Consider the following 25,760-nt stretch of genomic DNA (forward strand, 5'->3'; position numbering starts at 1 on the left):
ACTCCAAAACACAAAACAAATTTGCAGAAACTGAACGCAAATATCAAATTGCAAAGGCTGAAGGGTAGATGAAATACCAAAATAATTGCAGAAACTGATGAAATATCCAAATTTTGCAGAAACGGAAAACAAAATCTCACTCCAAAAAATTTATGAATGCTAGAATTAATTGAGATTAAACCTCGTTTCATAAAACCAGCTCTGATACCATGTTAAATTAATTGGGATCAAATAGAGAAAGGAGGCTTGAATTCTGAATAATCTGTATATTATGAATGCTTAGTCTTAACCTAAATACAAATAAGGTATATATAGGTCAAACTGAAAGTACTATTCTACTTTTAATAAATAAAACTACATAAATATTATTTAACATCACTAACCACTAGCTGATGTCGAAACTCCTTTTACTAATATCTAACTGCACTGTGTTGTCTTGAGGACTCAAGTTCCTGTGAACGTCGTATCTGTGACCTACCTTCGAGCCAATTGTAATATCCCAGGGGGTTGTCTGAAATGAATTTAGTCTTGTAACAAGTGAGTATCTGTTTTCTTAATAAGCAGACTAAGTTTATTTTAGTTGCATTCAAAGTTCTTGCGGGTTTATGTTACTCCATGCATGTTGTAGCGGCGCGCATGAGAATTGGGAAACCCTTTCAAGCATTTTTCTTCGCCCTCAAATCCTTGGGGTTCTCTTCCTCCATTCCAGGAATCAAACACCATTGACACAAAATGACCTGACCTTGCATAGCCACTTCAATCTATTATCTTATTGGCAGCAAAGTATACTATTGGTTTTCCATAGATAGAAAGGTCGTGGTGAGCTCTGTGTCGTAGATTATATAGCTCAACTAATTACCTTGTGGTAGGAAGCAGGGGCGGAGCAAGAACAAATAATTAGGGGGGGCCGTGACCAGGAGCGGAGGTGGAATTATATAATAAAAAGAGCCAAAAATATAAGTGGTTGAAGGCCTCGTTCTAAGCCTGCAGTAGACATTTAATCTGTCAACTGCTTTTCCTATATTTAAACACAAAAATTTAAAAATTTAAAATATTTTGCAGGGGCCCGGGCCCCTGCCCGCCTCCCCCTGGTTCCGCCCCTGGTAGGAAGGATATTTATCAATATCCTTAAAAGAAGGAAAAAAAAATCAATAGCCAAAATATATCAGAATCCCTTTCTAATAGGTCACTCTCCAGCCCAATATCTGTTCCAAAAAACCCCCTCCCAATCTCTTCAATTCGATATTTGTTAACAAATAAACAAATAAATGCCCATAGCTTCCTCTGATCTCCTCTGCTGTCATGTTTTATTCTTCACACAAAAAAGAAATGACAACGAAAGAAAAAGGAAGGAAAAGAAACCAAAAGAAAGAAAAGAAAAACATGGATGAAGCTTTGCCACATCTTAGGGACGACCAAAGATAAAATACAAGGGCCAAACTTGGTCTCCTATTAAAGTCCATAATACTATTAAATTTCACAATGACATGTAATTAAGAAGCTTCACTGTACCATCCATAGAAAGTATGCCACATTGTTTACTTTTCTTTCATTTTTTTTTTTGTTAGTTTTTTCGTTTGTTTTGGTATCATTTAATAGGCTAGCTTTTTTTTTAGTATTATTTAGGACATGTTTGAGATTGTAGTAGTAGTTATATTAAAATAATATATATTTTTACTTTTTAAAAATTATTTTTAAGCTCAACACATCAAACCAATATAAAAATATAAAAATAATAATTTTTAATAGATTATTTTTTTTAATTTAAAGCGAACACGGACATAACAGGCTAGCTTTTTTGGTATCCTATCATGCAAGAAGTGCTATTTGGATAGTTTATCTTTTTTGCAGTTTGATTTGTAAAATAAACAGAAATTAAATGCTAACAAGAAATTGAAAAGTTGCTTCGATAGCTTAAAATAAAAATAAAAATTAGAATATTTTTTCTGCTAACGACCTCTTCCACCCCTCCATTAAATATCAAGAAAGAAATGTACTAGGGGGTAATAAATTGGCTACCCGCGATAATTTTCTAGGAAAAGAGTAAAGATATTGTGAAAATGAGATAGAAAAAAATTAATGTGACAAAGATTAAATATGACAATAACAGTAATAGATTGCAAAAATAGCCAATGTAAGCCTCTGATTTAGAAAATCACAAGCTAACTAGCTAGTCGTGACTCTTAATAAGTAAAGAAATTAACTTTGAGTTCAAATAATTAACCAGAAGATTAATTCTAGTAGAGAGAAAATGAGAAAAAGTAACTTGATGGTGCCACCGACTCCTACAACTGCTATTTCTCAATCTAGTGGTGTTAGTTTTGATATTTCCTTTTCTACAAGTGTCTATAATTTGCCCTTTAATCTAAACAATTTTTCTTAATTACCTTTCACTCTTAATTATAAACGTGCAACTAATTAATTCTTAGTCTATAACACATTTATTTATATAATTTTCTCACTGTTATTGATGATGATTCACATTTATTTTATGCAAATTAGATTTTAATTAGTCTATAACACATTAATTTATATAATTTTTTCACTATTATTAATGATCATTCACGTACTTTTTTTTTTTATAATCATCGAGAGAGCTTAGTCTACGTTCCATCACTCTGAAGCTCTCACTCGGGTCATAAGCTCACATTACCGAGCTCAGCTCATTCACGTACTACTTCGATATATCTCATGCGAGCTAGGTCTTAATTAGTCTCTAACACATTAATTTATATAATTTTTATCACTATTATTGATGACCATTCACGTACTACTTAGGTATATCCCATGCAAACTAGGTTTTAATTAGTCTATAACATATTTATATAATTTTTTTGTGATATTTTTACGGTAAAATTAAACAAATTAATAGCCAGTGAGAATGCTCCATATATAGTTTTTTTCTTCTATTATGTAGCATGATATACATCCTCATCTTAGTTTTAGGTATTTTTGATTTTGTATATAGCCATTCTTTAGACTACATACATTTCTATCTTCTTAGTTTATGCAGTGAGAACTTGGCCTCTTTATTTCGTGGCGAGGTTAGCTTGTCACAGGTGGCTATATTCTGTGAGGATGACTTTAACACCGCTGGCAATTATATCCATTTCGTTGCTTAATCAACAAGAAAAAAATTAAAAAGAAAAATTTCTGATCCCGCTAGTTTCAACAACTGTCTGAAGCTCGCAGTGGTCCTAATTAATTACAAGCATGCAAGATAATAATAATAATAATTTATTTATTTCAGCTAAATTGCTGATTAATATTTAAGCAATTGCCAAAAGTGGAGGTTTTGTTATATTCTTGGATTATATATGTAACCCTATATATTTTTTTGGGGTTAAGATCCAACGCGGTTTGTAGATATTTCTCATACGCTTTTAAGACCCAACGCCTCCACCAAAAACTCGGTCTCAATTCTCAACACCCCACAGAAAGAACACCAAAAGTAGAGGAGATCAGCTGAAAGAAATACTAGGAGATCATAGTAAATTAGAGATTATGAAGCTGGTTTGGACCCCAGATACAGCTTTGAAAGCTTATGTTTGTACTGTCAAAACAGTAAGAAAATCCCGACCTTAAACGCACAACTCCATCTTTTATGTCTATTCTCTATCAATTTCATTTGTAATTTACTTAATATTTTTTAACTTTTATTGCAGTGTGAGGATTTTAAGGAATCGAGTGTAGCAGAACTTCTCTCGGCCATGGCTGCCGGTTGGAACGCAAAGCTAATAGTTGAATCCTGGTCCAAGGCTGGCCCGATAGCGACGAGCATCGGCCTAGCCGTGGCGGCTAAGCATACGTGTGGAAGACATGTGTGTGTGGTCCCAGATGAAGGGTCAAGATCGGAGTATGTAAAGGCCATGCATGGCGCCGGCATGAGGGAGACAGAGGTGCTGGTAGGAGAAGCAGAAGAGGTGATGGCAGGGCTTGTGGGGGTGGATTTTCTGGTGGCGGATTGTAGGCGGAGGGATTTTGTTAGGGTCTTAAGGTTTGCTAAGTTGAGCCATAAAGGTGCCGTGTTGGCGTGCAAGAATGCCTTTCAACAGTCTGTTTCTGGGTTTAAATGGCATGGGGTGCTAGAGAGAGGGACACGTGTTGTTAAAACTGCGTATTTGCCTGTTGGGCAAGGATTGGATATGGCTCATATAGGGAGTAATGGTGGGAATAAGCGTTCAAAAGGTGGTCCTAGCCGTTGGATTAAGCATATCGATCGAAAATCAGGTGAGGAACATGTATTTCGTGAATAAAATCTTTATGTAATTACGGGAAACACAAAGGTAGTGACGAGAGTATATAGAGTAAATGAGTATGTATGTACTAAAATAAAATATAGTTGTACTTAATTCAATTATAATGTCTTAGAGCTTTTTTGGATGGAAAATATGCCTCTCCTGACATCACTCATTTAATTTCATTCAAAAATTTCTTAATTTTTTTCCTTGATGTCATGTTCATCATTGATAATGCTTGGAATCCAGAATGTTAAGAAACTTGTGTTTTTGAGTATTTGAATAAAGAATGATTATATGTTTATGTTAATCTTCAATTTTCTATAACTAAGGGTGCATAAGGTAGGTTACTATACAAAGATATGAGTTTTTGCAACTTAGTTTTTTTTGGTGGGATTAATTTAGGGTTTTTCTATAATTAAGTAAATAACTTTTTAATAATAAGAAGTTGTAGCAAATAAATATTAAATTTCAAAAATAAAAATGTTTATTTTTTTGTTTTTAGTTCATGTATAACAAATGCTGACAATATATTGTAATAGTGAAGCTTGTGAACCTCTTGAGCCATAAGTTTTTCTCTTCTTCACATTCAAGCAGGGAGAGAGACCTTTACATCAATATTAATGTTGATGTCAGTGTCATCTTATATGATATTAATGTTGATGGGATTATCACGTGTCTATAGAAAGCGACCCTATATCTTTCTGCATATAATATTAATGTCAATAAGATCAACCTTTACAATAAACATCAATATTAATTAACGTATGAACAACTTTTAGATGATTTTTTTGCATGGTTAGGGTATAGAGAAATAATGATCCTAGATTTTTTATGTTGTGTGCTTGGATTTGAAGTAATCCTAGGCTTAAAGATACGTGGTTTGATATCTTATCAGACTCACAGGTGCTTGGGCCTGACACGTAGCCAAGTCCAAAAAAGTTGAGTTTAGCATTTTGCTAGACTCATAGGCTCTTGAGCTTGACGTATAGCATAATCCAAGGAAATTAAGTTTAATATCTTGACAAACTCACTTTTCATTGGTTTTAACTTTTTTTGAGCTTTTTTGTTGGGTCTCTTTCTCTAGTTCATTTAGCTATGGACCTTAAAAGAAAATTGATTGTAGTATAGAATGCACTAATGCATCACTAATAATCCATAATTTTCATTTATTATAAACTCATTATTTGAAAATCTACTAGAATTTTCATATACAGTAATTGATCATAGTTGGTTAAGATGAGTATTATCATTTTATTCTTGATTGAAAAAATGTATTTGTTTTAACTTTTGTGGTTAAGGTTGAGGTTGAGGTTAAGGCTGGATACAACCTAATTATGCACAAAACTCAATCATAAAAGTTAATTTTCTTGTTTTTTCTAGTTTTTTTTGATGAGTTTTATATATAAAACTCAACCTCAATCTCTAAAATAAACATGCTTTTAAAATTCAAAAAATATAATGCATTGTGTTTTTTTTAGAAACATGAGGTGTCATATTCAATAAATATATTAATATATATCTTTTTCATAAAAATAAATAAATAAAATGTGCAAGTTTAAATTCAGTCATCACTTTTTAGTTGACGGAGTTCAATGAACCTAGAGTTAATTAAAAGATTTGTTTTAATTTTAAACTTTTATATATAATTATTATATTTGGTGTGATTTCTTGATAAATTTATCCTTTTAAAATTATTAGAAAAAAATTTAGTATTTATTTGTCATCATAGTTCAATCAAACTTCTAAAATCTAAGTGTTTTTTTTATATATTTTTAAATTATTTTAATATAATAATATAAAATATATTATTATTTTAATATATTTTCACACAAAAATACTTTAAAAAACAATATTACAGTAATCCATTAACCTCATCGGCTGATCAAATGCCACGAGGGAAGTACCCAGTCATGGTCTTAATCGTTCAAGCGGATGTCCTAATATCTGAACGATCAGAATCTGTGATGGAAAATATCACCTCTCCTTTCAATGTTTTGTATCATGATCTGAAGAAAGAAGATGGATTCCCCTCCCGAAGATCAGTCGGCTATCCAGCCTCATTGTTTTCTTCGCCTTGGGGCTAGCTAAAGGGTAGGGCCTGATCAGAATCTGTGATGGAAAATATCACCTCTCCTTTCAATGTTTTGTATCATGATCTGAAGAAAGAAGATGGATTCCCCTCCCGAAGATCAGTCGGCTATCCAGCCTCATTGTTTTCTTCGCCTTGGGGCTAGCTAAAGGGTAGGGCCTGCTGTTTCTTTTCTTTCTATCCGCCTTGCCTCCGCCGTCTTTCTATCCGCCTTGCCTCTGCCGAGCACAAGGATGGAACTAGTATAATTATCAAAGGCGGGATTTCTTGAATAATGGTTCCCTCATATCTGGATTGTGAAACTAAACTCATAAGCTAAAAGCCCAATAATGAAGATCCTTGGACCAACGGTTCCATTCTTCTTGGTGGCTGCTCACGGGGCTTTCCCCTTGCGTAATTGGAAGGTTGTGCTTGACTAAGTTCTCGCTTTCCTTCTTAAATGAATGGGCTTGTCAAGCTTTCGTCTCAATTCATATCTAGATTGAATTTCTACTTCTCTCTCCTACCAAAGCTGGTGGCCTTGAGTGAATGACCTAAGCAATGGGTAGATGTATGGTTGGTCCACGCCCCCTTGATGCATTCCGTAATCCGTTACTGTATAGCCCGCTGATTTCCTCTCAGACAAGAACATTGTTAATGGTATGGGAATGGCGCTTCTCCTAGATACCTCCTCTAGCTCTATTAACATAGACCCTCTTTCTTCATTCTTGGCTCGGAGGTCACAAGGCAAGAGCCTTCGGGTCTTCTATTTATTAGAATCGGGCACGGTACCTCAAATAGAAATTTCCGTTTAGCGGATCCCCTGTTTCTGGTTTAGCAGGATCTTTTATTGACACCGAAAGTACATCTTTGGGAACGCTTTCTGGTTTCCCAGACTTTTAAAAAAGTTAAAAGGGCCCTCTGTTTTTCAGCTTTTAAGCTGCTCGAGCTACTCGGCGGTTCTTTTGATGAAAAGAGAAATCAACATCTTGCTTCATCCATTGAATGATCCCATTGGCTTACAGGTAGTTATTAGGCTCATGGGTATGGTATGCCATAGCAGCTACTTCTTCAGATAGTCCTACTGCTGGCGAACTCAAACACTTTCTAGTTTAGTCCTGTAGGAAAAGGACGGACCTCGTCAATTGCAATTGATTGGCTAAATGAAGTATCATAAAATATGTTCCAGGAAATTAAGCAGTCGTATAGCCATCATAGAAAAGACATTTTAAGATCAACATACTTTCGGAATTTATGCAAAAGCATTGTGAGGAATCCTCGGATTTCAAATTGAAAGAAGAGAATCATTAGGCCTTCTGTTATCCTGACTAATGAATCAGACACTCTGCTCCATTCTATGATTCTCTGTAGATTACACTTGGTTTTAGACAAAGTGAAATGGTTTAGCCTGTTCATTTATTCTGTGAACAAAATTTAAAATAAAGCCATTCTTTTTTATATGGAATTTCGGGAAAACACAAATAACTCGTTGAGAACATCCAACTTCTTCAAGAACATGAAGTCAGATGCTTGTTACATGCAATGTGGTCTTTACATCAAATCAACTAACATCCATGTTATTAGTTTTGAAGCCCTCTTTCAAATCATAAAAGAAGGAACAGTCCTCTGCAGCTCTAAGCACCTCCTTGCAATCATGAAGATCGCAATCTACAAGTACAAAATCTGCCCTCTGTAGTCCTTTGATGATAGGATATTGGCATCTCCTATGACAAACTTAACACAATCTGCATAAGGTCCTGGAGAATTTCTTGATGCACAAACATTGGGTTTTGTTGGTAAAATACAGATCACATTGCCGCCAGTTTGATGTGCAGCTGCTACTAATGACAGTATGGTGGATCCATCAATGCTAGCGTATGTTATCACCGCGAGTTGTGCATTTTTCCCAGCAGTCAGGGCTGATATGAACTCAGCTACATCAAGCTCCTTATCTCTTTTTCCCTATAAAATAAAGCACCCAAAATCAGAAAAAAAGAAAACAGTACGCAAAACATTCTTCTCATAAAACTTGAGAATTTTGTAGGAGATTTGATATATAAGATGCTATTGCTTACCATTTTCAGGGCAGGGAGATAAGCTGTGGTGGCATTTTCATCTGACCAACTAGCCATATTTTCTTTGTTTTGCTTTAGAGTGTTCTGGTACCGAAATGAATTATAGTATGTTTCATGTGTTGCTGGGGTGAGCGACAACCACATAAGATATACATGTGTGCCATTAATTATTTGCATGCAAGCAACTAAGGGAGGTGTTCATTGAGGAATTAGAAATTCTGCTCAATCACCACCTGGTACAGAATCGTAAATTAAAACAGAAGGCATTGGTTAAACAAATCCACATGACCAGGAACAATTCACTTACTCCATCACCGCCTGTCCTTCTGGTCCTAGTGGAAGTATAATATGCTCCATACATACCTCCATATGTGGCTTTGCAAGTCTGAAAAATGGAACTGCGGATTTGTGGCTTTGTTCCTTCAGTTCTGTTATGATCACTCCTCTAATTCACACTCTTGTTTTCCCTCTCTAAGAGACAAACCACAGTTGCAATCATTGATACACAAGAACAATAATTCACTAGCAAAAGCAGATATAAACCATAATAATTTTTATTTTACCATCAGGATGCTCAACTGATGGCTCTTTGCTTGAACCAATGTTGTTTTGATGGTCACTCTTCTCATCCCCAGTTTGCACATCTTCTTTTTCACCCTCATCATCAGACGGTAGTTCTTCTATTACTAACGCCTTCGCTCTATCGGTCTGCAATACGTCCCTGCTAGTAGAACTGGAGGATCATACCTGCTAGACTCAAACATGCTACCAAAAGGGAGAGTGAAGAGCGAGTCATTAAATGGATCCCTCCCTCCAAATAGGCTCGGCATCAAACCAAAGCCCCGGAAATTGCCAAAAGGATCACCCATAGCAAAGAAATCATTTCTACCATGCCTTTCCCTCTGCATTTTTTATGGTCTATCCTCCTAAACACTGGAAAACAAAAAATGGATTCATGGTTTGGTGGTCATCAAAACCAAGCATAAAAGAAAAAGGTCCATGAACTGCACAACTCCGCTAAACAGTAAATGAATTCAGAAAAGCCGATTGAATGTAACTGCTGGAACAAGAGCATTAACATAATTACTCAGAGAACACTACAATTTCTACCAATGAAACAAGGGGCACAAGAAGACAAGATTCTTACAATTCTTTTCTTAAGTACGGCGAATGAAGTTCAAAACCTTTTCTTGTAAGAGATAAATAACAAAAAAATTTAAATATTTAATAAGCTCTTGATGATCCAATTTTAAAAGGAAAAAGAATTAATCAATCAAACCACGAACCATCAAGCCTCTTATGCCAAATACGTCATCAATGCTATTGCCAATATAGCAACTCCCAAGAAATGTCAACAATCATTTAGCACTTTCAAATTCAGTTAAAGAAAACCATTTTTTATATATATTTGGGATGAAAAGATAGGAAGAGAAGGATTTGGATAATGTAACGTAAAATGCCTTCACAACGTTACTAAAATAATATACAAAGGCTTGAAAAAACAGGGAAGAAACGACTTTCTGGGGAAGACAATTATAAGAGCCTTTCATACTCTATCTTGTAGCATAAAACGGATAAACAATGGAACTTCTAATGATCTGATCACATAAATACATCATCAAAATAACAAACTGAAAACTGAAAGCCAAAAGAAAAACTGTTTTCAGCTTAATCATTGCTATAATTTCACTGACCAGTGCGAGGACATGTTACTATGTTTGGCAGAATGGCAGGAGGGAAATTGAAGGAAAGTGGACGAGAGAGACAGGGTTAACTGGAAAATGAAGCGATTGAGATTTTTGGACCAATCGTGGCTGGCTGCACATTTATCAAAAAATTGATTTTTTATTTAAATTTAATTTTAAATTTATTCGAATTTTATAAATTCAAACCCTTAAAAACTTAATTTCAGAATCAATAAAATTAATTTACATACACATAAACTAACCCCCGGAAATACATATTAATAAAAAAAATAATATTTTTTTTGGTTTTAGATATTTTAATAAAAATAAATATTAAAAAATATTATTTTAATATATATATTTTAATATATATTTTAAAAAATAACTCCAACTACTCAAGGCCCAGTCCTCTGTTTTCGCATTGAGAAATTATAACCACCGAGAACTGGAGACGTGTAGTTCGAAAAAGAACACGACACGTACTTAGTTTCTGTTTTCTTCCAATGTTCGGCCCATTTGTCTGAATTTTGAATTGCATTTCCCGGCCTCTTCGATTTTTTTTTTGGCTTTTTTCTTTTTCGATCCCTTTTATTCCTTCTTTCCTTTTTCATTTCTGTTATACTACGGAATCTTTTTTTACCAGTTATGATGTTCTCGGATCAATATATATTCATCAGAACTAAATTTCTTCAAGACGAATTTTAGATATCTTAGAAATTTTAAAAATCCGAAGTTATCACATCAGGAACAGGCTGTTATTTACACCCTCTGTTACAAAATTTAATGCCAAATCTTTATTACCAAGTTGTTACTTCAATCCTTTGAAGCACGTTTTCAGAGAACAATTTTTGTTTTATTTATTTATTTCACCACGTTGGTTATTGTCTTCTTTTTCTTTCTTCTTCACGATCAGAACAATTTTTAGCGAACTTAAAACAAAAGAGAAGCAAGAACAAACATTTTCATGCTGATGATTTTATAAGTCAAAGGACACTCTAGAAAAGAGTCGGGCTAGAAACCCTCTGTCGAACAAATAATAAATAAGGAAATCATTATTGCGAATGGAATCACCAACAGCTCTCACACTGTAAATTTGACAGGGAAGACTACACATATTTCACATAAACCAGTAAGATGATAAATCATTGATCCTCCTTTAACAAGGCCTAGTTTATGACTCATGGCACACAAGCACAGCGTTGAAGTATATTTTCCATTTAAAACAAGCATGGAAAGATCCGGCTATGCAAACCAGACTAGTTTTCTATATTTCCATTCAAATGGTACAACAAAACTTACAAAAACATCAGCAACGCACCACGTGCTAAAGAATCCACATTCCTTATCTTACAATTCTCAAGCTCCTGATAATCAGAACAATATATAAAACATCAGCCTTTCATGCCATCCCCACTATTCAAGCAACCTAGGTATTGCTTCACCTGATCAGCTTCTCAATGCAATGCTCCCTGTTCCCTCTCTCTCTCTCTCTGGTTATTTCTACAATATGCCCGTGGGAATGAATGGTTAGGGGCGAATTAGCAGCTGCAAGTTGTATACTGGTTAATTTGCAATCGAACATCTATTGTACAGGAAAAAAAAACCCCTAGTTCATGGATGCACAACTGCTGCCTAGAATTCTTGGGAATCAAAATCAGGTTTCGACGGATATTCAAGACCCTGAAGTGCAGGCATTCGTCTTGTATCTTCATCTGAATAAGCTGGAATGAAGCAGTATCGCTTATCTGCTCCAAACACCTGAAACAAAAGCACAACACATTCGAGAATATTCAGCAGAGGAGATGGTTATAACAACTTGAAGACATCCCACTCTAACAATTTATTAGGCCTGATGATTGCCATTTCAACACAGCTTGACAATATGCATGTTAAAAGAGGTAAATATCAAGCACGCTAGGAACAATTTTCTAAGATAACTGCAGACCTTGAACGCATTCCTTAAAGCTAATAGGCATTTATCATGGCTACATAACACTGGCATGCTAATATGATGTTTTCTGATTTACAGTGAAAGAGTGCTATGATATTGCACTTTGACAATGTAGTGAGATTGTTGAGTATGAAACGAGTATTGTATTTTATAGCCATCCTGCCATGAGGATTCTCACACCTTTCACACATAATCTGCCAAGAAATAATTCAAAAGGAAATAACATCACAAGTTCATTAAAGCAGCGACAGCATTAAATTTTACTCTTTCTTAGCTTTCATACAAGCACGAAAGAAAAGAAACAAACATCAAAAATAATTTGTAGAAAGTACTAGCCTGCTCAAAATTCTTCTTTCGACCAAGGTCATAGCGCCATTTTGGGGTGGTCTTCTTCTCATATGCCTGAAAACAAGACAATAGCAGCTCAATCAGCAGATCTTTAACAGAAATGGCTGCAATTCTAAACATACTTTCAATTATTGTGTATCAGGAGATCCACACAAAACCAAGGAAATTGAGTACCAAAGGCCAGAGCTGTGAACATTCTCAAGCATGGGGCAAAGCAACACAATGATGTGATATGAAGACCCTCCAGTGCAGTAGTTAAACTATTCCACAAATACCTACTTGTCTACCAGTTTTTATTAGACATTGACCCTGCAAACAGAGTCATCATAGTTTCTTATACCACGTCCACAAAGCATGGAAAGCTTTTTATTAGACATTGAAACTACAAAAAGAGTCACCATGGTTTAAATACACAAACTTAGGTGGAAAAAAAATATACCTCAATAGTTGTTGTATTGGCAGATACCAGAGATATGTGCATGATCAGAAATCCCAGAACACTCAATGCAAATGCCAGATTTAAGACTGTAAAACAACAACAATAGTTTTAGACTACTGCACACTTCACCATTAAGTAGGTTAGAAAGCTAAGCTCAGTAGAACCTACCAAAGGCAAGAAATGTGGTTGCAAGAGTGCCTGGAGTGCCAGGAATTTCTCCATCACTAAAGAATGCTATAAAGTGTGGTAGAAGAGATAAAGTTACAAGACTTGTCTCAAGAAATGTATAGAACTGCATAAAAAATTTAAGATTGCAATTAATTAGGATATTCTAAGTCAGACTACCGACAATTTGGTACAACCTCACAAATAAAAAGGAACAAACTATTTCTTATAGCAAGCATTTCTATCTGATTATATATTTATCAAAGCTTCAAAAGGTGAACAATGTTTTAAAATCAAGACAATTTCTTCACCTTTGGATTACAAATGAAAAAAAGAGAAAGAAAGTAAGAAGAAGTGAAAAATGAAAACAACACACTCATAAATAATGACCTCTGAGTCATCAGGTTCAAAAGGTAGACACTGAGATTAATGATGCTGGTGTTTGGCAGTCCACAGAAAATCTTGGCCAGGTTAAACCACACTCTAAACCAAAAATTGGCGCATTGTCATACAGCCTAGGCTATATCATCCAAGCTATACAGGAAAGGAGCACGTTGCTGGTATGATCACAAAATTTGTCACTAAATAAGCATAGATTGTGTGCTAATATATATACAGGCAGGCAGTTCAAACTTTGTCAAAACTCAAGACACCAGGAGGACATTTAGACAACTAGTTAAGTCCCAAACTTCCTATATGTTAGACAATATGATATGGTAAGACAACATATTTTCAGCTTCTTATGATGAGCCCTGGATGAAAACATGGAACCATAGATAACTCCCTCTGCTAACAATTGGGACATGAAACAGAACATCAAACCACATTTATGCTTACCATTTAAACAAAACAAGAGCCTATCTTCATTACAATAAACAGCTCCCTTATAACCCAAGGGATACATCAACAATCAATTAAAAAAACCAACATTTTGCCAAAAGGCATAGAAAGAAGCAAATCACATTGTTTAAGTTAAACAAGAATTTTGAAATAGGAAACTTCTGCGGGGTGAGGCAGTAAAGCCAACTAACCAAAAATAGAAGGAAATACTTATAATTTAAGGCCCCAACACAATTTACAACCCATACACAATGATGGTCCATCTTTAGCACACACCTGCCACCTGAAAGGAAACAGAACGCCAAATCATCTTCTTTAGTGGAAAAACTAACTAAAGCTAAATAATGCTACAGAAGAAATCATAGCATAGAATCTCACAGACAGAACAATGATGGCAACGAGGTGGTTTCAGCTGGTTGCACTTCCTGCAATACCGGATTCTTTGATTTAATTGGTCAGACTGCACTCCACTGCATTCCGACCCATTCAATGGATCGGCCTCCCCTCTTTCCTCATCAATAGCAGGCCTCCAATTAGGAGGCACACTACCAGGATCAGTTAAAACAACAGAGAAGTAGCTCCATAATAGCATCACTAGCTGCAAAATTCAGACAAATTACTCACATAAGCAACAGCTATAACGAACAAATTGCTGTTTTTACACTATTTTAAGCTGAAAATTTATTTTTTTCTCTCCCAAGTTTCTCAAGAGACCCCCTTTTAGCTCCATCTAAATTCTCTGAACTTAAAATTAAAAAAGAAAAAAAATACTACCATCCTTAGAAACCCACTTTCGAAAACTTAAATCAAACAATTAGGGAAAAGCACAAATCTAAGAAGCAAAAGAACTCTACAAAAACAAACATACATATCACTTTTCTTAATAAAATCTTACCAAAGAATGGAATGTGATCAAGACAGCAAGAGAAACGAGAGAATCAATGCCACCATCATATAAAGCAGGGCCATAATTATTCAAAACAACAGCATAATATGTGACGACGACAACACCAAGCACCAACAAGATCATGATCGAGCCTAAACCCCTTAAGGCCGTACAAAACTTGAACACATTCCAAGCCATAACAGCTCTAGATCTATGCATACTAATAATATAATAAAAAAAGACTCAAACTTTTCAAGTTTTCTTTGATGGGTTTCTAGTAGACTGAATTTTAAGTGAAATTAACTTAAAAGATAAATCTAGACAGGAAACAAAAGGAAGGTTTTTTTGTCCTGTGGGTTTGGTGTTTTCGAGTGATTTTTTTGTGAATTGTTATATGGTTCATCGAATTTGGGAATTTGAAGATTCCTTGGGCAGGTAAGAAGTGGAATCCATGGTACACAGGACACAGGATGGTTGTGTTCTGTGAAGGAGAAGGGGGACAGGGAAAGTTACATATATATATATATATATATATATATATATATATATATATATATCTGTGTGTTTGTATTTTTTTTTCTTGATTTTGTCAATTAGTAATTAATGTGTTAGTGAGAGGGAAATTTTTGGGGTTTGATAACGTGGAGTAATTTAACAACTCTCAAAATACAAATTTAATGATGTTTTTAATGAAATTTTATATTTATAATTTTTAAGTATAAAAAATTTAATCTTAAATAAAATTTAATCGTTAAAAATTATACAAAGATCAACCCCTATAACTTATTATAATAGAAAAAATAAATTAATATTAAAAATAACCTATCAATGTTTTCATTTTAGGCTTCTAGTTTTATTTTTTTATTTATTTGAAAATGAGTTTGATTTGCTTCCCTATATATATATATATATATAACACTAATGAGGTTTTTTAGCATTATGATAATTTCTGGAAAAAAATGTATTCAAGTCATAAAATTATTTTAGGATCCTCATTGCGGTTAGGATTTCAATCTAAAAATATTTAGATTTAATTAAAGAATGGATGAGTATTAAATAAATAAAGAGGAAATTTTATTATGAATACCTTATTACGGGTTGTCTAAAAGAGGAGTTAATCTCAATTCAGAAAAGTTGGTCTAAGAATATTCTAATTCTGAAAAAAAATATGGGAAGGATGACAATTGGATAAATATTTAGAATTTGGTAAAAACATTAATGAGAAACTAGTTAATTATATTTTTAATATATTGAATTAATAAGAAACCTTTTCATTGCCTATCCAGCATTGTTTTCGTGAGACATCGAGAGTTTTCTTTTAAGAATGATCGCATCAAAGGGGCGGTCCAAGCACAATCATATAATATACAAATTCTCCAATCGAAAGCCCACGGTCTCCGGCAACCTCTGGCGGCCGTCGGACAGCCTCCCATCATATTATCATGAGCAATAATGGATATCCTATGAGCTTCGAATGTGAGTTTCCTTCTAACTTATCGGTTTGGATTTTTATTCAAGAACAGTTTGGGAGAAAGATATTTTCTCGAAGTTAATAATTTTGATTTAGATAATATCATTAATATTAATATCTTATGAGGGGAATTTAGTTCTGATAAACAAAAATTGATTCAAAAACAACTTGAAAGAACAAAACCTAGTGCTAACATAATTTTATACGTAATTAACAATGACTTAGTTTGGATTTATTTAAAATTAGATCCAATTTGTTGACATTTCCGAAGGAACTTCAGAAATCCGAACATTTATTTATTCGTTAACTCACCTAAGTATTTTCTCGTAAAGACATACAATCATGTATAGATACTATTTTTGTCTTAAGAGGGGCGATTTTTGTCCTGACATTTTTTTACTGGTTTCCAATACCTTCTTCTTACTTGGACATAAGGGCATGAAAGTTAAAATCACTCTGCATCGTTTTCTTCGCCCGGATGTATACATAAAGATGTGCTAACCAAGGAAGGAATACAGAGATCTGAGCCTCGTTCATGGTGAGATCAATAGTCTCTCATAGTAGTATAAAAAAGGAAGTCAAATGGAAGGGTGTTCAGGGAAAGGTGCGGTCTGTGTAACTGGTGGAACAGGATTCATTGCTTCATGCCTGATCACGAGGCTACTTGAACAAGGTTATGCAGTTCGAGCCACCGTTCGATCTTATCCAGGTGAAGCTATTTTCTTGATATTTTCCATTTCACTGACCTCTCTCCATATGTTTTGCCTAGAAAATATAAGAGTAAACGAGTATACGATAGTGTTATATACAAGGGCGGAGCCAGGAGTTTTTTTTATCCTGGGCTATTAAATAAATATATAAATATTTTTTAAGATTGATTATTAATTCATATACATAAATTTTTGAAATTAACAGTAAAGTTTTAATTCAAATACACTACCCAAAATATTAAAAAATAAATTTAAAAGTGCATAAAATTAAAGCGAAAGTAAAAATAAACTCACTATTAAAGTTACATCTTTTGATGTTTTGTGGAATATAATTAATTTATAATCGAATCTGAATCGATATTGTAACAACCCCTCAACCGGGATAAAATAACAATCTCATGTCAACTGAAAAATAAAGTAATTAATTTTTTTCCCTCTTTCATTTCCTCCTTCCTTCACTTGATTCTTCCATAGATTAGTGTTTTATAAGTTGAACTTTGTAAGTTTACGAGGTTATTCTTTCACTTTTTTTATTTTTTTCCTTAGATTTTTTTTTATGTTTTTCCCTTACTTTTTTCTATTTCTCTCTTGCTTTTTCTTTTTTTTATTTTTTTATTCTGCCTCTGCCCAGTCGGCAACATATAAAAGAAAGGAGGAGCTGATTTGTTTTATTTTTTAATGGCAAATAACCATTTTATTCTTAATGAGTCATTTTGCTTTTATTTTACGGTCCTTTTTTTTGTTAGCACTACCAAGCTCCATTCATTCTAAAATTTTAACCAGATTTTATTCAACATATTTTAAGATCCCTCATAAAATTTTAGCTCGATCTGATGGTCGGATTGAAAATTACGTCCAATAACGTAAAACTGGTCAAATTATGATTTTTCATCAAATTTCTAAATTTCTCCAAAAATTCTGAAATTTTAACCCAAGCTAAAGCATCATATTAAAAGGCTCAACGCAAATTTTTAGATTTTTTTTTATAATTTAATTGAAAATTACAAATTCTTTTTACATAAAACTAGTCAAAAAATATTGATAAAATCTTGACCTGGGCTAAAGCCCACCCCAGCCTTTGCCATACCTCAGCCTATGGTTATATATATATATATATATATATATATATATATATTCTCAACTATGGAGAGAGAACCTATTTAAGAAGGATTTGTTTGCTAATTAATGCTAACTAACATTTATGAGCACCGATTCTTCTTTAACATTATATGGCCAGATGGTGACAAGGACATCAGCTACCTCACAGGCCTACCGGGAGCGAAGGAGAGACTCCAGATTTTCAAAGCAGATCTCAACGAACCAGAGAGTTTCAATGAGGCCATTGAAGGGTGCGCGGGAGTCCTTCATCTGGCTCATTCCCTCGATCTTGTTGACAGAGAACCAGAAGAAATAGCCACCAAAAGGTCCGTGGAAGGAACCTTAGGAATTCTGAAAGCTTGTCTGAATTCAAAGACAGTGAAGAGAGTTGTTTACACTTCAAGCGCAGCCGCGATTATGTTCAGTGGCAATTGTCAAGAAGTGGTGGATGAGAGTGCATGGACAGACATAGATTACTTCAAGGATCTAAAATTGACTGCCAGTTCTTACACGGCTTCCAAGACAAAAACGGAAAGGGCTGCTCTAGAATTTGCTGAGCAGCATGGATTGGATCTGGTGACTTTGATTCCTTCTCTTGTTCTTGGTCCGTTCAATAGTCCCAGAATCCCAGCCTCGTTATACGTGGGGCTGGCTATGATCATGGGTATGATCACTCTCTATAACAAGAAATCATACTGAATTAATTTTTAAAAAACAGTTTTAAAAAAATCATTTAAAAAAAAAAAACGCTGCGGTTTGGGCAGGGCCAAACACCCTATTCGCACACCTGATCAACAAGAACTCCTTCAGCAATCATGGGCTAAATCCTTGCTACAGTATCATTAGACTGTAAAGATACTTGAACATTGATGTTAAATGTGCAGGCAACAGGAATCTATATCGACTTCTTATGGAGTCAAATATGGTACACGTGGAGGATGTGGCCATGGCACATATCTTCCTTCTCGAGTATCCTGGTGCGAAAGGGAGGTACATCTGTTCATCGGATAGAATATCACTGAATGGGATGTCCGAATTTCTTTCTGCTAGATACCCAGATCTTCAAATTCCAACAAAAGAGTGAGTTCGCATTTCTTGTATAATTATATGTTTCTGATTCATGAAGAAAGTTCATTCTATTTTATTAGGTGGCCTTTGTCCTTGTATCTCTCCAGCCTGACATCCCTCTTGTGTACAGGTCCTTGAAGGACATTACAGGTTACAAACAATGCGGCCTCTCGTCGAAAAAGCTCCTGGATTGTGGATTCAGATTCGAGCATGGTCTTGAGGACATGTTTGATGGAGCTATACAATCCTGCAAGGAGAAGGGGTTTATTTAGAATAATCTTGGCAACAACCTGTCCTTTTCTTCTCTTTGAAAGTGATTAATGGGTTTGTTAATTAGTGGGATAATTAATAGCTTGAGAAAGATGCTGGGTGTTGAGAATTGAGTTTAATAAGTAATTTCAACAGCACTCTCTTTCTCGAAGATAGTAATTAATAAAAGTAAACGATCAGATCATTCCACAAAACAGGGGATAGGCACTTGGGTCTGCGCACCGCACATGGCTTCAGTTAAAAAAGATCCGACCCATGCCTTAGACCTTCATTTTTATATTAGAAGGGGAACAACACATTTTCAGCTTTTATTTTAAAAAATAAAAGAAGCGTATGCGACGGACGTCTATACCCCAAAATTTATTTTTAACTTAGTTTTTACCTTAAAACACCTTCCAGAAATCTTTAAGACATTAACAAAAAAAATATGTCCTATAACTCAAAAATTAATCAGAAAAACCCAAAAACTATAAAACTTTTCAACCCTATATCTACTCTTTTTTTTTTTAAGTAAGGTTTAGCCAAATAATTTTCAAGTAGAATTTTTTTTATAAAATAAAATCTGTTGATATTAAAATTATTTTTTTTATTGAAATTTATGATAAAAATTTAGTAACCAGAGAAAAAAAAATCAAATTACAAAAAAAAAACGTTAATCCACAATGTTCATGTTTATGGGTGTGGGTGTGGGGCTAACAATGTTTTTCCACATTTTTAGTGATGTTTGTAATTGTAATTATAAGAGATTTAATGTTTGCTATTGGATGTGCAAACAAATTATCTGAACACTCATTTCGTGAAAATAAGTAAATAAAAAGAAAGCCCTTCCCAGTCGAAATATATAATTTTGGCTATAATAAAAAGTTATTGTACTAGATATTTTTTTTTTGCAACAAAAAAATTCTATACATAGACTTTCTCGATACCTTTTAGTATTAAAAAAAGTTAACTAAAAATAAAAAAACATTAAGTATACATATAATCAAATAAATTAAAAAAAACCATAAACCAATAACTAAAAATAAAACCAAAAAAATTGAGAGATAAATATAGATTAAAATATTTAATCTTACATGATGAAATATTTATCCAGTTGTTTTTGTTAATTTTTTTATTCAATCAAACAATAATAGAAATATACACATATATATTAAATTAATTGAATAAAATAAAAAAAATAAAATACTACGCATGACTGCACATATTATACATATTATTTGAAAATAAAAATTTTATTTTTAAAAATAAAGCTAATCAATGCAAAATATTAAAAAAACTAATAATAGATGAATCTTTAAAATTTAAATCCATGGCAAAAAATTAATTATAATTTAAAAGAGTTTATCTAAATAAAATAAAAAAGAGAATGATAAAGAGTTTTTGAAAAAATAAAACATATAAAAACATATGAACTTAAAAAAATAATTAGAAAAAAATAATATAAAAAAAGAAAAGTTATGGTGCTTCCAGGCCTAGCAAGTCTAGCTCATTTTATTAAGTCCTACACGACTAAGCTCTTATTTTTTTTGTTGTATCTGTGTCATTAGGTTCCACATATGTATAATTTTTAAAGTATAATGACTAAATTAAATATTTTATGTTAACTTTGAAACCATTATTTGTTTATAGTGCATTTTCTACTTTAGTTCTCTGTCTTTCAATTTTATTTTTAGTCAATAAACTCAACTCAATTTCCCTTAGAAAGGGTGCAATCGCATAAAAGGAATGTGTAAGGACCAAATTAAAAAAAATATGAATAATAAGAGGATGCACAGTGTCAGCATGGGTTTTAGTTTTTTACATAATAATGTGTTAGCAATTTATTTGAACACACATTTCATTAAAAAATAATAAATAAATAAAAGAAAGCCCTTCTCCATCGGAATCTTTAGTCTTAGCTATTTAAACAGAACTACTAAATTGAATCGCTTATGCAATACGAGCAGTTGAGTGAAGGAAAAAGGAAAAGGAAAGAAATCAAAGTGATTGCTTGAAAAATCTTTTTGTTAGGTAGCTTCTTTGTGAATGTCAAGAGGTAGCCACTTTTAAAAATAAGAAAGAGGAGTTGACACACGTTAATCAAAGAAAAAAAAAGAGGAGTTCACACGTCTCTTTCCATGAGTATATATGAACCAGAGAGGGAGGAAGACTCACCACCACAATTTCATCTTGGAAAGGGGGAGAGAAATGGAAGGAGAAAGAGGAACTGTGTGTGTTACAGGGGGCACTGGGTACTTGGCCTCGTGGTTGATCATGAAGCTCCTAGAGCAAGGCTACTCTGTTAACACCACCGTCAGACCTCACCCTGGTAAGTTTTTTATTTATATATATATATATATATTTTGGGGGGGGGGGGGGGGGGATAGAGAGATCTGAGCCTCGTTCATGGTGAGATCAATAGTCTCTTATAGTGTAAAAAAGGGAGTCAAATGGAAGGGTGTTCAGGGAAAGGTGCGGTCTGTGTAACTGGCCGCGGAACAAGGTTATGCTGTTCGATCTTATCCGGGTGAAGCTATTTTCTTGATATTTTCCATTTCACTGACCTTTTTTCATATATTATGCCTAGAAAATATAAGAGTATACGATAGTGTTTTTATATATATATATATATATTCTCAACTATGGAGAGAGAACCTATTTAAGTAGGATTTGCTTGCTAATTAATGCTTACTAACATTTATGAGCACCGATTCTTCTTTAACATTATATGGCCAGATGGTAACAAGGACATCAGCTACCTCACAGGCCTACCGGGAGCGAAGGAGAGACTCCAGATTTTCAAAGCAGATCTCAACGAACCAGAGAGTTTCAATGAGGCCATTGAAGGGTGCGCGGGAGTCCTTCATCTGGCTCATTCCCTCGATCTTGTTGACAGAGAACCAGAAGAAATAGCCACCAAAAGGTCCGTGGAAGGAACCTTAGGAATTCTGAAAGCATGTCTGAATTCAAAGACAGTGAAGAGAGTTGTTTACACTTCAAGCGCAGCAGCGATTATGTTCAGTGGCAATGGTCAAGAAGTGGTGGATGAGAGTGCATGGACAGACATAGATTACTTCAAGGATCTAAAATTGACAGCCAGTTCTTACACGGCTTCCAAGACAAAAACGGAAAGGGCTGCTCTAGAATTTGCTGAGCAGCATGGATTGGATCTGGTGACTTTGATTCCTTCTCTAGTTCTTGGTCCGTTTAATAGTCCCAGAATCCCAGCCTCGTTTTACGTGGGGCTGGCTCTGATCATGGGTATGATCACTCTCTTTAACAAGAAATCATACTGAATTAATTTTTAAAAAACAGTTTAAAAAAGTCATTTTTTAAAAAAAAACGTTGCGGTTTGGGCAGGGCCAAACACCCTATTCGCACACCTGATCAACAAGAACTCCTTCAGCAATCATGGGCTAAATGTTGGGGATTTCTGCTCTAAGCGCAATATGACATAATATTTAACGTGGTTTGGCTAATTGCTTACATCTATAAGAGAGATTAATATTATTAGAGATAGAAAAAGAATACAACACACGGAGGATGATCACATCCACTCAACTTCCATCTCTCATTGCTACATAGGGCAGCAGCTGCATACAGCAGCAGGACTGCTGGTGGCAGCTTTTCTCTTTTTTTCTCTCTTCTTCTCTCTTTTGTTCTTGCTCTTTCTCACACTCTTTCATTTTATGTTACACTGTTGGTGTCTATTTATAGGCTTCAATGATAGCTCCTCTTGCTCATTTGTCAACAATGGTGGCTGCCAAACTTACAATGATTGTTGGCCGCCACCAACAACCCACTATTGTAGCCTCTTTCTTTGACAATGTCAAGGGTCTGCAAATACTGTACCAACAGCCCTCTTTGACTCTTATATGACAGTCATCTTCTTTGACAATAGCAGCCACATAATTTACAATATTCCAACATTAAATCCTTGCTACAGTATCATTAGACTGTAAAGATACTTGAACATTCATGTTAAACATAATTGACAATATTCCAACACTAAATCCTTGCTACAGTATCATTAGACTGTAACGATACTTGAACATTGATGTTAAATGTGCAGGCAACAGGAATCTATATCGACTTCTTATGGAGTCAAATATGGTACACGTGGAGGATGTGGCCATGGCACATATCTTCCTTCTCGAGTATCCTGGTGCGAAAGGGAGGTACATCTGTTCATCGGATAGAATATCACTGAATGGGATGTCCGAATTTCTTTCTGCTAGATACCCAGATCTTCAAATTCCAACAAAAGAGTGAGTTCGCATTTCTTGTATAATTATATGTTTTCTGATTCATGAAGAAAGTTCATTCTATTTTATTAGGTGGCCTTTGTCCTTGTATCTCTCCAGCCTGACATCCCTCTTGTGTACAGGTCCTTGAAGGACATTACAGGTTACAAACAATGCGGCCTCTCGTCGAAAAAGCTCCTGGATTGTGGATTCAGATTCGAGCATGGTCTTGAGGACATGTTTGATGGAGCTATACAATCCTGCAAGGAGAAGGGGTTTATTTAGAATAATCTTGGCAACAACTTGTCCTTTTCTTCTCTTTGAAAGTGATTAATGAGTTTGTTAATTGAGATTAATAAATAATTTCAACAGCACTTTCTTTCTCCAAGACAGTTATTGATAAAAGTAAACGATCAGATCATTCCACAAAACTACCCGTGTTAATTTTTATTGTTAACTTAATTAAAACAAAAGGCTTTTTATATTCAATAATAGTGAATCATTGTCATCCGATCTTTTTTTATTTAATTATCTTTTTTTATTTAATTGATTCTAATATTTAGGGCCTGTGCATATGTTCGTATTGAGGATCTAGCTATTTTGTAGTGGTAACTGATGATTTGTCTAGGTTTATATAGATCTATGTAGTAAAATATAGATCATAATTTTTTTTTATGATTATGAATAATTCACAACTACGGTAATCACTCAATTCTTTAAAGGTGTTAAGGTGTTTTATTCTAATAATAATTTGAAATATAATTTTTTTTTTAATTTTTATTAATGTGGATATTCGAGTTAGCTTGCGTGTACCTTGACTAATCCTACGGGCCCTGAAGTTAACAATCATGTAAGCTTTCAGTAATCCTGAGGTTTGTAAGATTTAAACTTGTAATTTATAAAAAGTAAATATAGAATCCAATCAATTAAATTATATTTTTAGAAAAAATTAAAAAATTATAGTATTGTCACCCAACTTTCCAACTAAAATAGTAGAGCTGAACGTAAACTTGAATCTTTTAGGAGGAAGCTTTTTTAACTATTGTTTATTCAATAAATCGAGTCATTTTTTTATTATTATTGATATAGCTTGTTTCGCGTATTTAATTGTATATGATTTGTTCTTCTTCAACCTTATAAGCACCATAAATTGCAACAATGATCATGTCTATTTTGTTCCTTAGGCTCTGGTATTTGACTAAAAAAGATATCATTTCAACCCTATTTCTACATGTATTTGAGTTTCTTGTCATGTCATATTTCGAAAACATAATATGTATACAAGTCTTTTTTATTCTCAAATAATCTACTAAGAAAACACTTTTGATTTAGCTATTGATTTATTTTTATATTCACTTTCTAATTCAAGCTTTTCAAATTATATCAATAACAGTGATGCCTCTTGTTGCATTTCACATCATCGTTGTGACTTGTTCTTCGCTATAACTTGTCATTTTCTTATGAATATGCTATTTTTTTATGTGTGTGATGAAAATAAATTTCCAATTAATATTATAATCATTAAGAAATCCTAATTAATCAATAAAAATTTATTATAAAAAACTAGTTAGGTTAAAAAAAAAAAATTATCACTTTAAAGCATAATATTCAACGTAAATTGCATTACTTATCTTGTCTTCTATTCCTAATAGTTTGTTATGCATAGTTTATTAGTGATCTATCTACAGGATGATAACAAGTTTATTACGATGAGTTAAACCTTGATTGTTGGCTTAAACCTATTCATTTTAAAATCTGGTTTATTATTATTTTTTTTTTTGCTCTTGGTTATTATCTTTGGATAATATTTTAGTGAATTGATAATTTTAAAATTGATCACTCCTAATCACAACTTATAACTAATTATCGATAAAGTCATGTTAATAAATAATCTATGGGTTTGGGATCACTGAACCCAATCTAAATCCTAGAAAAACATTTATGAAAGGCGTTTTGATAGTGTTTTTACTCTAAATACTAAAAGTAAATAGCAAAATATTTTTTAATGTGAATTTTTAGAAAAACAAGATGAGTATTTAAGGATTTGGGAATGTTAACGGTTAAAAAGTTATAAGAATCCAATATAAAAACATGTTATCTGATGAATATTTTTTTTTTTAAAAAATAAAAATATAAAAATAACTTGTTAATTATAAAACTTACATGGATATTAACAAAACACAATTTTTTTTAACATAATTACGAAGACAATGGTGATTATA

General features: G+C 33.7%; 5 protein-coding genes across 7 annotated transcripts; 3 read left to right on the plus strand and 2 right to left on the minus strand.

The window, feature by feature from the left end:
• The first annotated feature begins 3,276 nt into the window (after positions 1-3,276).
• LOC133692930 (uncharacterized) lies at positions 3,277-4,390 on the plus strand. Its single transcript, XM_062114109.1, has 2 exons — positions 3,277-3,564; positions 3,666-4,390. The coding sequence occupies exons 1-2, from the start codon at positions 3,505-3,507 to the stop codon at positions 4,254-4,256; spliced, it is 651 nt and encodes a 216-aa protein (XP_061970093.1). The 5' UTR covers positions 3,277-3,504; the 3' UTR covers positions 4,257-4,390.
• A 3,352-nt stretch (positions 4,391-7,742) lies between these two features.
• On the minus strand, positions 7,743-10,240 carry LOC133691796 (uncharacterized). 3 transcript variants are annotated; one of them, XR_009841732.1, is made up of 3 exons: positions 10,079-10,240; positions 8,385-9,317; positions 7,743-8,271 (listed from the first exon to the last, which is right to left on the minus strand). XR_009841732.1 is itself a non-coding variant. In XM_062112389.1 (2 exons), the coding sequence occupies exons 1-2, from the start codon at positions 8,559-8,561 to the stop codon at positions 7,978-7,980; spliced, it is 471 nt and encodes a 156-aa protein (XP_061968373.1). In that variant the 5' UTR covers positions 8,562-10,235; the 3' UTR covers positions 7,743-7,977. The 3 variants fall into 3 exon arrangements, 1 of the variants encoding a protein (XP_061968373.1); XR_009841731.1 differs by having other exon boundaries at positions 8,385-8,855; positions 8,948-10,233; XM_062112389.1 differs by having other exon boundaries at positions 8,385-10,235.
• A 1,058-nt stretch (positions 10,241-11,298) lies between these two features.
• On the minus strand, positions 11,299-15,209 carry LOC133690780 (probable protein S-acyltransferase 14). The gene is made up of 7 exons (XM_062111044.1): positions 14,708-15,209; positions 14,191-14,410; positions 14,004-14,095; positions 12,976-13,099; positions 12,808-12,893; positions 12,357-12,422; positions 11,299-11,827 (listed from the first exon to the last, which is right to left on the minus strand). The coding sequence occupies exons 1-7, from the start codon at positions 14,915-14,917 to the stop codon at positions 11,702-11,704; spliced, it is 924 nt and encodes a 307-aa protein (XP_061967028.1). The 5' UTR covers positions 14,918-15,209; the 3' UTR covers positions 11,299-11,701.
• Positions 15,210-18,032: 2,823 nt separating this feature from the next.
• LOC133692789 (vestitone reductase-like) lies at positions 18,033-19,394 on the plus strand. The gene is made up of 3 exons (XM_062113937.1): positions 18,033-18,641; positions 18,862-19,057; positions 19,176-19,394. Exons 1-3 carry the CDS (start codon positions 18,065-18,067, stop codon positions 19,315-19,317), a joined length of 915 nt encoding a protein of 304 aa, XP_061969921.1. The 5' UTR covers positions 18,033-18,064; the 3' UTR covers positions 19,318-19,394.
• A 1,856-nt stretch (positions 19,395-21,250) lies between these two features.
• Positions 21,251-24,049, plus strand: LOC133692031 (vestitone reductase-like). Its single transcript, XM_062112691.1, has 4 exons — positions 21,251-21,623; positions 22,031-22,555; positions 23,367-23,562; positions 23,682-24,049. Exons 1-4 carry the CDS (start codon positions 21,443-21,445, stop codon positions 23,821-23,823), a joined length of 1,044 nt encoding a protein of 347 aa, XP_061968675.1. The 5' UTR covers positions 21,251-21,442; the 3' UTR covers positions 23,824-24,049.
• Positions 24,050-25,760: the final 1,711 nt, after the last annotated feature.

This window comes from Populus nigra, chromosome 4, assembly GCF_951802175.1.
Source record: "Populus nigra chromosome 4, ddPopNigr1.1, whole genome shotgun sequence".
In the NCBI taxonomy this organism is placed as follows: domain Eukaryota; kingdom Viridiplantae; phylum Streptophyta; class Magnoliopsida; order Malpighiales; family Salicaceae; genus Populus; species Populus nigra.

Bases quoted from the DNA above. Each gene is read 5' to 3' on its own strand.
- LOC133692930 (XM_062114109.1), top strand. From the start codon at position 3,505: ATGAAGCTGGTTTGGACCCCAGATACAGCTTTGAAAGCTTATGTTTGT. The intron at 3,565-3,665 runs GTAAGAAAATCC...CTTTTATTGCAG, and splicing joins ATGTTTGTACTGTCAAAACA to TGTGAGGATTTTAAGGAATC.
- LOC133691796 (XM_062112389.1), bottom strand. From the start codon at position 8,561: ATGCAAATAATTAATGGCACACATGTATATCTTATGTGGTTGTCGCTC. The intron at 8,272-8,384 runs GTAAGCAATAGC...TTTATTTTATAG, and splicing joins ATCTCCCTGCCCTGAAAATG to GGAAAAAGAGATAAGGAGCT.
- LOC133690780 (XM_062111044.1), bottom strand. From the start codon at position 14,917: ATGCATAGATCTAGAGCTGTTATGGCTTGGAATGTGTTCAAGTTTTGT. The intron at 12,894-12,975 runs GTAGGTTCTACT...GTTGTTTTACAG, and splicing joins AACCACATTTCTTGCCTTTG to TCTTAAATCTGGCATTTGCA. The intron at 12,423-12,807 runs GTATATTTTTTT...TCTTGTTTTCAG, and splicing joins CCAATACAACAACTATTGAG to GCATATGAGAAGAAGACCAC.
- LOC133692789 (XM_062113937.1), top strand. From the start codon at position 18,065: ATGCTAACTAACATTTATGAGCACCGATTCTTCTTTAACATTATATGG. The intron at 18,642-18,861 runs GTATGATCACTC...TTAAATGTGCAG, and splicing joins GGGGCTGGCTATGATCATGG to GCAACAGGAATCTATATCGA. The intron at 19,058-19,175 runs GTGAGTTCGCAT...TCTTGTGTACAG, and splicing joins CTTCAAATTCCAACAAAAGA to GTCCTTGAAGGACATTACAG.
- LOC133692031 (XM_062112691.1), top strand. From the start codon at position 21,443: ATGAACCAGAGAGGGAGGAAGACTCACCACCACAATTTCATCTTGGAA. The intron at 21,624-22,030 runs GTAAGTTTTTTA...TTATATGGCCAG, and splicing joins CACCGTCAGACCTCACCCTG to ATGGTAACAAGGACATCAGC. The intron at 22,556-23,366 runs GTATGATCACTC...TTAAATGTGCAG, and splicing joins GGGGCTGGCTCTGATCATGG to GCAACAGGAATCTATATCGA.